This window comes from Bacillus rossius, chromosome 3 (genome assembly GCF_032445375.1).
Source record: "Bacillus rossius redtenbacheri isolate Brsri chromosome 3, Brsri_v3, whole genome shotgun sequence".
Taxonomy (NCBI): Eukaryota; Metazoa; Arthropoda; class Insecta; order Phasmatodea; family Bacillidae; genus Bacillus; species Bacillus rossius.
In genome coordinates, this window is record NC_086332.1 from 23,701,904 (window position 1) to 23,714,501 (window position 12,598).

General features: G+C 37.7%; 1 protein-coding gene across 1 annotated transcript in view; it reads left to right on the forward strand.

Moving 5' to 3' along the window:
• Positions 1-3,433, forward strand: part of LOC134530358 (solute carrier family 53 member 1-like) — a 35,249-nt gene extending 31,816 nt beyond the window's left edge. The window contains exon 10 of the mRNA XM_063365114.1: positions 1,904-3,433. Within this exon, the coding sequence (XP_063221184.1) occupies positions 1,904-2,153 (250 nt within the window). The 3' untranslated portion in view covers positions 2,154-3,433. The remainder of the gene's footprint in view (positions 1-1,903) is intronic.
• Positions 3,434-12,598: the final 9,165 nt, after the last annotated feature.

Here is a 12,598-nt window from a genome sequence, read left to right on the forward strand (position 1 = left end):
CGTTACGGAAACTTCTGTGGTATTTTCCTTGCTATAGAGGGTGTAATACCCTCTAATACTGTGATGAAATTCTCGTATTAGTAAACTGTGTTATAGTCGCAGCATCAATGCCATACTGATATCAGATTGTTTCAACATGTTTTTTTAAATTTTTAAATGTCTGAATACAAAAAAAAAATATACAGTGCTACTTCAGTAACCTAACCTGAGTGATATTTCCCAGTTAACAACCTCAGACATTTTAGCTATATTTATCTATGTAATTTGCATATAAGAACACCTTCAGCTCAGACTAATAATTTTCATCCCATGAAGGTTCCTACTGTAGTTTTGAGATAGCGGGATTGAGTAAACTAACATACTACATAGGTAATTTATTGTGTTATCAAGGCCCGTGCATCCCGTTATGATTAGGGAATCTGTGTAGGTCAGTCACCAAATTGCTGGACAGGGGCTTAGCTAGCCATTAGTCCTTTGTTGAACAGGAACTGTGCGTTTGCGTTCTGTTTCCCCGAAATAAATGCAGATGTAGTTTGAATAGTTCGATGCGTGGAGTGAATACTTATTGTGTACATTTTTAATTCTACGTAACCAAATAGATTAAAAAAAGAACATAATAAATCTGCCGATAGTTACGGGAAGAAGAAAGTATTGCTGTGAGTTTCCCCCCGTCCATTGTCTACCTGCCCCTCCATCAAAGGCATGTGACGGGAAACTGCCACTTGTCAGGTGTGCTCTCTCACTTCTGGCTGATTTACACGTACCAGCATCGTGACAGTGCTGTGACTGGCCCGTGAACCTGCTGATGAGGTTGAAAATATTGTTCCAGGAATTTGAAGGGTTTTGCTTACACTCGGCCGGCGCGTGTCAGTGCCGCTGCAAACCATGCTGTACCCGTAACTGTATCGAGATTATATTTTCTCGTTTTACTGCCGTTCAACTGGTGGATATCTAAACGTGTAGGTAGTTGCCAGAAAATGGATGAAACACTGTCCATTGTGAACAGAAATCAATATGAGATCGCGGTATGAGAAGTTATATGCCAGCCACTGCACTTGTCACTTCACTAGTGTGTGAAAATTGGCCTTCCCTCGTGTTCTTTCTCTCACACTATCTCTTGACAAGGTAACTGGACTAATCTGTTAACAACCTTCTTGCTTGCTTTATCGAAGCTGTCAAGGTTTCAATTTTTTGACTGTTCTGCGACGTGTCATCGCGGCACTGCGACGTGTCATCGCGGCACGTCACAAGCCAGTTATAAAGTTTTTAGATTGAATGTTGGGCATTTTTGGAAGTTTTAAGAACGTAACCAAGTACATTAACATAGTTCCTTATGGGGAAACGGGATTTTATTAAAGGGCTTTTTGCTTAGCGGACAATATGCTGAAATACAACCTGTCCATTAATCAAGGACTTACTGTACATGTAATAAAGGATGGTCTATACTAACATCTTAGGATAATGTTAAAAAAGAATGTAAAGTTTCAACGAAAATAATACTGATGCGATGCCATTGCTGTGGTTCATTGTAGATTGGGAAAAAAGCTTACAAATTAATGTATATTCTTCCATAATAATAGTAGTATGTCTTTTTTTGGTACGTAATTTTAAACTTTGTTTTATTCTTCGGTCGTAATTGATACAGTAGAATTTTTTTTTCTTGAGCCATAGCTGTAGCCATCCTAAAATTGTATTTTACAATCCCCAAAATAGAGTACCTACATTTAATGTGGTATAAACTTGTGAGAAAGTTTGAACTTTTATTTGAATTTTATTTATAAATTATTTAAAAGTGATTAAATTTGGTAATAGTTTGTTATTACAAACTTCATCATTAATTATTAAATCATCATTCCTTCAAGTGTATCATTGAGATGTTACTTCAACTGCGTTTGTTTTGCAGGCGTTTTGTGTGGAATTTCTTTCGGCTGGAGAACGAGCACTTGAACAACTGCGGTAATTTCCGAGCGGTGCGAGACATTTCGGTGGCGCCCATGGACTCGTCGGACCAGACCCAGATCTTGCGCATGATGGATGAGGAGGATGGTGTGGTGAACAGGCGCAAGAAGAAGAGCTCCGGTGCGCAGGGCAAGAAGAAAGAGGAGCACCGACTGGTACTGGAGGGAGAGTCTACCGACGATCCAGACAACTAGGCGGCACAACACTTCCTTCACTCTGCCACTTGATTGGAAACCTTTTTTTTTTCAAATACTAAATTTGAATTTCAGATTTACTTTTCAGTTTGCGACATTGCAGAACTGCTGATATGTTAATGTTTTTGAATTTTTTTTTATGTGCAGCCTATCCGCTAAAGGAGAATTTAAATGGGAAAAATAATGTAGGGTTATGCCACATTGAAATGCAAAGATATTTTGGATTATGCTTATAATTTTATTTGCAGAACTTCTAAATAATTTGCTGTAGATTTTGTTTTTTTAGTTGGGATTAGCGCCATGTTAGGGTTGCAAACTAATTGGTCCCATATTGTCTCAGTTGCTAGGCCCTGTAAGTTTTTTAATGCTATATTTTGTTTTTAGTTCAGATACGGGTGGTTCCTTAAACTCATGCTCTCTATTTCTTTATGTTTACGGAATATCCGTGTAGCCAGCCACTTTTGAGCTGTGAGAATAGTAATTAGTTTTTATGAGTGATTATTATTAATCAGTATTACTATTTATAGCAGTAGGTATTGTTAGCTAGTGATACAGATTTAGTATTTTTAATGTTTGTTTCATTGAAACATAGCTCTCTCTTTTTTATTTCTTTTTAACAAATTTTTTTTTTGGAATAGCTGAATTTTTTATTTGCTCAATGTTTAAAATTTTTTTGATAATTTTTATTTTGTGTGATCTCTTTAGTCTGTAACAATCTCCATGTATCTCGATAACTATGTCTAGCTAGTATATGTTGATTATTTTTATGTAAATGTGATCGCTCCTGAGTCCTAGTGGTGCCCTTAAAGTTGGCATTATTGAAACTAAGCTCACAAGAAATATGAGATTCTTAGTAGGCACTTAAACATTTTTCCATTGGTTACCTGAAATGAAAAGTATTTGATGTTTCAATGAAATGTTTTACTGATAATTTTTAAGCTGGTGTTAATATAATATTGAAACTAAGATTACAAGCAATATAAAATTCTAACTAGGCATTTAAACATTTTTGCATTGGTTCCCTGAAATTATTAGTATTTGATGTTTCAGTAAAACGTTTTATTGATACTGTAAGCTGGTGTTAAGATAATATTGAAACTAAGTTTACGATTAATATGGTATTCTAATGTTACCTGAAATGAATATTTGATGTTTCAGTAAAATATTATACTGATAATTTTTAAGCTGGTGTTTTAAGATAATAAAGTAGAGTACTTGTTATCAGTATGGCAATATATTATGTTGATACATTTTCATAAAATAAATTTTTAATGTTTTTAGTTCTAGTTATTACCCAAAAATTCTTTACCAGTTTCTTGTTAGATACTAGAAAAGCTATTGGGAGCATTTTTTTTTTTTTGTTTATTTACAATGTTTAGAATTAGATGTAACTAATTCTATGACTTTTAGATGATAATCACAATCTGTGGCACTCTTATTCTGCAGAGCAAGGAAAAAATGCTCACAAACACAAAACTGATATTGATTTTTATTTTTTGCTTGTGTGTACACAACATTCTATCCAGTTATTAGAAGTTTTACATTATTTAAATTATGCATGAAAACAGTTTGATTGCTGGGAGTGGAAGTGGGTGTTCAGCCGCAGTGAACAAGACTTGGAAATAAAGAAGCCCAAATCCCCGCACTGTTTCATGTGAACTCAGTTGTACTGATGCATCATAGTTCATAGATGTCGCACATGTTACACACATTAGTTTTTTGATGCCAAATACAAATTAAAAAATTTGAAAAGGTATATAATTTTTTTAAACTTTTTTATATTAATATAGAGTAATAATATAGTAATTATAATACAAATTGAAAATTATATTTATATTATAACATAAAGTAACTTTATATATATCTTTTTTCATAGTATAGAATTGATGTAGGCTAGAATGTAGCCACACCATGACCCACACATTCAAAGTTTAACTAATCCATGTATCATTAAGATATAAATTGACCACTTCATTAGATGACTAGACTAAATAATTATGTTAAAGCCCCAAGTGGCAAACAGAAAAAAAAAGAAAAAAAAGAGTACAGGAGCTGCAATACAAACATTGATCACAAAACAAACTATGGAGTTTAAAAGCCACGGAGAAGAGGGGAGTTAGTGGGAGGGCTGGAGACTATAACATTATCATTCACACCCATGCCGGGTTCAGAAGGCAGTCAAAAGTGGTAAAAGTGACTCAGTTTATATTCAGTGTTTATTTTCTAAACTAATCTGTGCCCATCTTGAAGCAAAGATGATTCAGGGCAGATCCAGTCGTATAGAGGTGTTTTTGATTGCCAATTTTTTTTTAAAATAACTAATACAATGGTACCTCACAACTACTATGACAACTAACAATGTTAGATGAAGATTTTGTTGTAACTTCGAGCATTCTCAAGTCCCAAATAGTGCTAAACAATTTATTCAAGTTAGATTCCCACACCTTCCAAAAGTGTAAATTTCAAATTATGTCTTGAAAACTGCATTATATAGAAGAAGAAGAAAAAGAAAAAAAAAGTTGCAATTTTATTTATGGACAAGAAATGTCTCTACTAAATTCATTTCACCTCTAACCACTTAAGTTTTTTTGTGACAAGTGGCCAGTAAGAAATCTGCTGTGACCGTACTGTATTTCGGTAATCCTTGGGGAAACAGAAATCATGATCGCTGTGTTGGGACTCTGACCCAGATCTTAAAAATTTGTGACTAAATTTTTGGGGCCCTAATATTTTCGAAAGGGGATATATTGGGAAGCCTGGAGGATAGGTAATGGCCTGTTTATAAAAAAGGTATTTGGGGGGGCCCTCCTCCAGAAGGCTGGAAAAATAAACTCTTTAAAACAAAGTTTTCAAGCCAACCAACCTGGAACTTAAATTTCGACTATGATTTCGCTAATTTATCTTAATCTGTAATAAAATAGTGTCTCTTGTTTTCCCATTGCATTGCTCGCTATGTGAAGGGACGGGGATTCAACGAGGGACTGCAGTTGGGGAAAATGGGAAGCAGTGTGAGATACCACACTTGACTTATGGCAATGTCTGCAATGTTTCCCACTTTTGAAAATTCAGGGGTTGAACACCCCGGGAACTGAAACCAGATCGCCTTGATTGAAGGTACGTGATGTGCTCATTTGTCAGCCTGTTGTCTCTGCTGAAGACACCTGGGGTTTGCACAAAGATTGAGGAATACCTGCACGTGTTTTTTTTCTGTTATGGTTTTGCACATCTAGATGATGGTTACTGAACTGTTAAACAAAATCTTCGTTAAAATATTGAATTCTAGCGAAAAAAATTTCATTTGTAAGTTTTTGCACATAAAGTTCATTGTAACTAAAATTAAAGTTGGATGGATTATTTAGTGACATTTTAAATACCTACTACAAAATTGTGAAAATATGTGCATTTTATTCTGACCGCCTAGTTTTTAGAGTGAGCGGCAAACTTTTGATGTGTTTGGAGCTGATAGGGGTTCAATGAATCTAAGTTTCCCATTTGATCACATGTGTTTTTCTTGTTTCTTGAAGGGCTGTGCCTCGGTGTGCATCAAGCCTTGATTACAAGACTGAAGACTGATCACATATGGGGCAGGGCCACAGCCATGAGTTAGTGTAGAGGGTCCAAGGACCAGTTAACCATTAGAGTGGTTTTGACGTGACGTCTAATAAATCGATGAACGCCGGCTGCACGCACGAAAAAGTGTCCCGTTACGCACATTGATCTGGTACGCTCATTGTTTCGTTACACTGTGTCCCGTTACGCTCATTGTACGCTTGCGCCGCATCTATCTCTCTTCCACTCGATCGGCCTATGCGTCCGAGGAGAAGAAATACAGCGGCAGCACACAACTTAAATCTTCACGTGAACTGTTTCGTCAACTGTTTATAAAGTGAAGTGAAAACTTAATGTGATTTTCATTGCTTTTTACAACAACATTTACGGCAATAAAGGTTCATTATTCTTGCATTTTAAAAATCTGATTACTAGTATAATTTCAAGTTTTTATTCTTTTATTATTAAAATAATAATGATTCAATTTTATTCATAAAAGTATGCAATCATTTCATCAATGTTTTGTTATGACGTCACGTTAAACTTTCGTCCGTAAACCGACTTTACAGACAACTAAGTAATTTGCACCTTCCGCCCATCAGAGGGCGAAGCAAGGAATTGCCTTGTACAGTGTCTAAAAAACATTTTTATATTAACCATTCTAAACTGGCACGTTCTGTCCTTTTCAATAAGTGGGATCATCCAGATATGGTAGCATGATGATTATGGTATCTGTATAGAGTTTGTTGATATAGACTTGAGTAATACTTTGAACAGTGTTCCTTGTGATATAAGTGTGCAAAAAACTTTTATTAGCTCAGCATTTTGGCCTCATCTCGCACAAGAGCTAGCTGAAAATATACATATAGTTTGCAAGTTGTGGGGAATAAATTTAAAGGATGGTAGAGAATTCCAAAACAAGCAAAAAAAAAATTTTTTGCTAAGGAACATGTTGGGAAACAAAACCCTGCAAAGTAGAGGTGGGTTGTTACAGCAATTTTCGGTATCTGTTCCAACCTGATACTGATACAGTAATGTACCTAGTTACAAGTCTCTGATACTTCTGTATCAGACGGTCCCAGGAAGCAACAAAGCTCCGCGTACGCAGACAGTGCGACCGGAAGGAGAATCTGATACATTATTTATCACGCCCGGTAATTCTCTACCTCTGTTACTCTCATGCCCGCCTGATACAGCCAGTATCAATCAGTTCAACATTCACTGCAGTTCGTCCTGGCCGTGTATCACCGTGTACATTGTTGCGGGCTGTCGTGCTTTGTAGTTAGTATCTTTATAGTGAAATAAGGAATGGATAAGTGCACGAAAAATACTTCATTTGTGTGGAATTTTTTTACGGAAAATAATGAGTTTGCTAATTGTAATTTGTGTAAACAAAAACTGAGTTATAAATCATCATCGACTAATCTGAAGAAACATTTGAAACGTAAACATTGATATAGTATGCTCACTAATGTACGTATGTGTTTTTTTTTTTTAATTTTTTATAAAATCGTTTTCTTTTAATGTATGAAAACACTAGTTACTAATTGTTTTCGGAAAAAAAAGTCCTAATGTTGATTACATCTGTTATTAGTGTCAACTGAGAATTTATTTGCATTTTCATAGCTGTTAGGTGCACAAATATAAATATTATATCTTGTATTAATGTACTTTTTAATATTAAAATTTAATTAGTTTTATTATTGAACGAGTCTGTGCACGCACTGCGCTCTGAGCGTACTTTGATGTGGGACAATAACCAAACGACTCGTAACAATTTAGCTTTGCGCCTCTCCTTCAACGCCTTCCCCTGCTCTTCCTCCCCTACATTATTTCCCTTCTTTATCCCTTATTCGTCGTTCCTGCTCCCTCCCCTTTCACAAGCTCCGCCCAAGTGATCGTCATCTGCGATCGGGTTCTGCGCACATTGGCCGTGGTGTTGTTCCAGGCGAATTCTGAACTGATACTAAAGTACCTGATACTTTTCAAGTTGCTCGTTTGCCGTTCCTGATACAGGCGCGTATCAGTGCCAAAGTATCAGGTTGATACTTTTCGACCCACCTCTACTGCAAAGTTACAAGTGCGGATGATAGCTTGAAAATTTGAATTTTGCGGGCTTCAGGAATCGTTCAGGAGTCTACTTCACTGGCTGAGAGGTGGTGCGATTGCTGTGCAGTGACGTTCAAACGCTCTTCGGGAACAAGGCGAAGAGTCAGACTTACGTTTAGAGTGAAGCCCCACGCAGTTTGGTGTACACAACCTTTCGTGGTATGGAACTGCCAGTTTAAGGCAGTCGTGAGTTAAGCCGTACGTAGGTCTTCCTATTTGGTGCTCGTATGTTCTGAAACCGCCTTTGGCGAATGCTGCAATTTATTTTTCGTCCTCCCGTACAACATTATCGGCTATCCCTGCGAATGTTAGGTCTGGCGTGCTATTGTATTGCAAATATCTAATCGCCCAAAGCTAGACGTGTAAACGTACTACAACCAGCCACCGCTTTTCTGCACACGTGGTATAAGTAAGACAAGCGCCCTAAAAGCATCTTTTTACGACTTGATTACAAAACATTGACATTTATCTATTATGTTTAAATTTAATATGAATGTATTATACACATAACCCTTCCGGAAGAAATTCTCTAAATGATGGTGAAAACCATATCAAAATCCATTGTGTAGTTTAGAAGTAAGCGAACAAATAGACGCGGGTAGTGACTGTTTTATACTATTTTGAGATAACTATAGATAAGTAAATTCTAAGAATAACATTTAAACCTTTTTAAATATGTTTTTTTTTCTAGCTTGGTATTATTTGTGTAATCAATAGGCAAGGTGTGGTGACGCGAAATTGTAAATACAAATTTTCATATTTCCGATATTTTACAAACGAGCACTGATGCGGTCCTGAAGGAAAACGCAGTTCGCCCGCTAGCTTCACAGCACTTCGACCTCGGACGACGGCGACGGCGCCGTGCGACGTGAGGCCTTGAGCGCTTGAGGCGGAGGGGGTTCTGGCGATAGCGGGGAACCCCCGGCCGGAACTGAGTCACCCGCCACAGCATCGCGGCTAGTCGCTCCGCCATCATCAGACTAGTGATGGGCAGAACGGTTCTTTTGGATCAGTTCCGTGAAATGATTCGTTCAGAACGATTCGGTCATCTCGGTCAATTCGTTCTTTTCTGTGTATGGGATCTGGCTCTTTTATCAGGTGTCGTAACTCGTTCATCCTTTAGAGTATTATGTACGTGTTTTTGTATTTGAATTTGAACATTGCTTTCCGTAGCCAGTGAATCACAGTTGCGTATATGAAACAAGATTATTTATATTTTATTACTTTTTAAGTTAAAAATATTAATATATAAGCTATTTACACTTTAGTGACAGTAAAGTGTTTACATGTAGACCAACACATTTACAAAAAAAAAGACAAAAATTTAATACTACTACTGCGATTCAGTATGAAGAGAAACAAATGAAGTACATTAATTAACCCAAAAATGGTAAGTGTGAACATTTGTAGTTACTTTCCCTGTTATTTTTAATTCATATGGTTTTTTTTTTTTTTTTCCTAATTTGTGTATGTGAATGTGAAAAAGCAATTTTAAACCACTATTAACAGTTGACATTTTCAGGTATAGATACTTTTCATGTTACCCTATTTTATTTGATCAGTTATCGTTTGCTCATGTGAACATGCGCACGCTGTGATTACTAATTCTTCAGACTCCTGACGTCATGAATCATTTCACGAACGAATCAGACCGGGCGCGTGGCCGGTTCTCTCATCTCGTTCTCTCGTTCTCTCCGCGTTTTCGTTCTTCCGAATCTTTCAAGGTACCGGCTCTCAAAGAGCCGGATCTTTACATCGCGAACGAATCGCAAGATTTCGTTCTCTCAAAGATTCGTTCTTTTTGAACGAATCGTTAACGAACGACCCATCACTACATCAGACTGGAGTTTACAACCAGAGAAATGCGAAATAGCTAAGAAGTGCAAGAAGCAAAAAAAAAAAAAAAAGTTTGAGAATACCCGTTTACAAATCACGCAGTATGTGAAAACGCAACACAAGCGTTGGCCAAGTTTCAACCGTTCACGTTTTGGTTTGTCTTTTTTTTTTTTTCCCCTTTTTTTCTATATTTAAATTAACATAAATTCCGAAAACTTAAAAAAAAAAATTGCAGACGTGTAGGCCTATACGAAATTTTACGATTTTATTTTTTTTGTTACATGCATCCCTTTTCCACTTGTAAAAATTCCAAGCAGATAAAGATAATTTAAAATCGAGTTATTAACATGAATTATCAAAATACGCCATGAGAAATAAAAACTTTTCTTCAGTTTTTCTTTTCAAGTGTAAGTGTTGATGTCTAGCGAGTTGCGTGTTTTATGAATGACAATCGTTTTCTTGCGTGATTTGCGTATTGCGCCCTTGCGTTTCTTGAAAAATGTATTAGTGTTTTATGAGCTGACCTAGTGGTTTTAGATTTTCATTCGGGATAATTTGGACGCAGTTATACTACCAGGAACTGTACTTTCTTAAATTTGGTATTTTGGTTAAAAAATAATAATACTAATTGTCAATTAGCCTACATTTAAAAATAATCAACATGTAAAATAAATATGGAATGTCAGTGTAAAATTTTTTATTCGCAACGCGGCATTGTGAAATGGCTTTAGACAAGGAAAGTGTAATAGTATTTGGTTTCTGGTTGAATAACTGCGTTCATTCCGTCTTTAACGTTATTAGAAGACATATTGATTGAGTGTTCAGCTCTTGACAATAATTAACCATGTTGTTGTGGCAACAGTATCTGTATGGACGCCACAGGGTTTTAGATTAGTTGTAATTACATCGATATTTAGCACACAAAAAATAAGTGCATACCAAACATGCAAAATTAAATCTTACAAAAGTTTAAATAAGAAATTTGGGTGAATGACTTGTATTTATTAAATGATAAAATCATTTAATTCGTTAAATTATACATGGAGTCAAAAGTAAAATTACAGCCATTTTCTTCTTACTTCCAATCTCATATAGATTCCATTTGCCGTCACCTGCTGACTCGGGATCGAGACCCGGGGCAGTCCTAGTGGTTTTCAGTGGCTCTAACCGAGGTGGTCGTGGGTTCTTGCCCCTGCGTGTTCCACTAGGATCGACGGCTGTTCATGGTGGGAGGGAGTCCCTACTCCTAATAAGCACTGGCCCTAAACAGTGTAGAGGACTGTTTCCTAATTGCTCAGGGGGCGCTTGCGAAATAAAGAAACGGTATTTAGGTGCTGGTTTTTAAATCTCGCATCTCACATAGTGTGGATGGGGGCACAAGTTACACAATTACACTGGACAAAAAATACGTTGGCACTACATACACTCGCACTGGTCGCACTGATAATTAATTACGTATTACATGGATGTTACGTTGCGGCACTTGCATTGATTTGTGGGTCGACGAAGAGTTTGGGTGGATTAACGACCATTCCCGTGATGAACTGTAGATAGCTTCGTGCCCGGGCTCACCTGTGTGAGTTGCGGGCCCACGAAGATAATATTAAGGGGCAAAGTCTTTAAGCTTGCAGTCGGCAGTCGTATGCTCGACGAATTACGTTAATTTCTGTTCGCGGGAGTCGGCCCGGACCGTAAGGTGACTGCGTCGCGAACCGTTGTTCCGCGACGAGTAAAAATTAAAGCGTCCGGGATAAGCCCTGCACCGGAAAAGGACACGCGGGGAGAGGAAAGAGGTTTTAGTGATTTATAATAGTTACCAGAATGACGAATTAGGAGCACAAAAGTTGAAGCTTTGAATATATATACTGTATAGAAGTCGCGAGTGGATAGGATTTACTCTACGTTTTTCAGAAGCGTATGATGAGCAGCTTGGGAACTTCACCGCTCCAGTGCGCTGCCGTAACGCCCTGTATCGTCTTAGTTGTTATTTACACGTTAGAGCGCAGCACTGTCGCCCGCTGTCATTCCCCGCACCCCCCACCCATCATTCACTGCAGCTCAAGGTCGTTCAACGGGGGGGAAGGGGTGTTTGAAGAGTTCGACACTTGTCCGCTAGGGACCACCACAAGTCGATGCCCTAGAGATGGTGGCGATTGCGGCGGTGAATTAACCAGCTACCTCAAAACCGTATTAGAAATTTTAACCTGGACTGGCGACTGTTGAAGTCTCCCCGCGGGATCACACGTCCGGCCCGGCCCGTGAGTAAAACTCTACTGCCGCTTTGTGCCGGCTTGGGAGGGGAGGAAGCGTCACGACGCGCCGAACTTTCTAATGTGCCGTTATTTCAATTTTATAATCATAATTATTCATTATTATTTATAGGACACTCGTATCTTAATGACATCTGTCTAAATTAGTTGGCGGAAGGCCTATAATAATAATAATACACAACAAAATTTAGATTAATTATATTTGAAAATAAAAAGTCAAGCTGGAGACTGTCTGTCACTTGTTGACTACTCCAGTGGCTATTTGCAAGTGAAAACAGGGAGGTAAGTTAGGTTGGTTAACACTGTGGTTAATTATTGGCGGAAGGCCGCAAGGGACGTTCGGACGTTTATTAATTGCGGTTTCCCACGGGGGAAACCGCTGCACCCCTACGACGCACTTTCACTATTAAGGGTTGTTCTGCTAATTAAAAATCATTTAATTAATCACAGTAATTTATAATGCGTGAGAACTGTTTGGTGGTGTTGGCATATGGACGTATCTGGGAAGGCACTCACCGGCGTCGGCTGCTCGCTTGACTCACGTGAAATGTGCTAGGGGTGCGTTCCGTTAGTGGGGTTTAATACTGGCGAGTGGAGGCCGGGCTTTATGACCTTCGGAGGAACGACGACACATTACTTAATTAATTAATTACATCAAAAAATGCTATTTAGGTTATATTT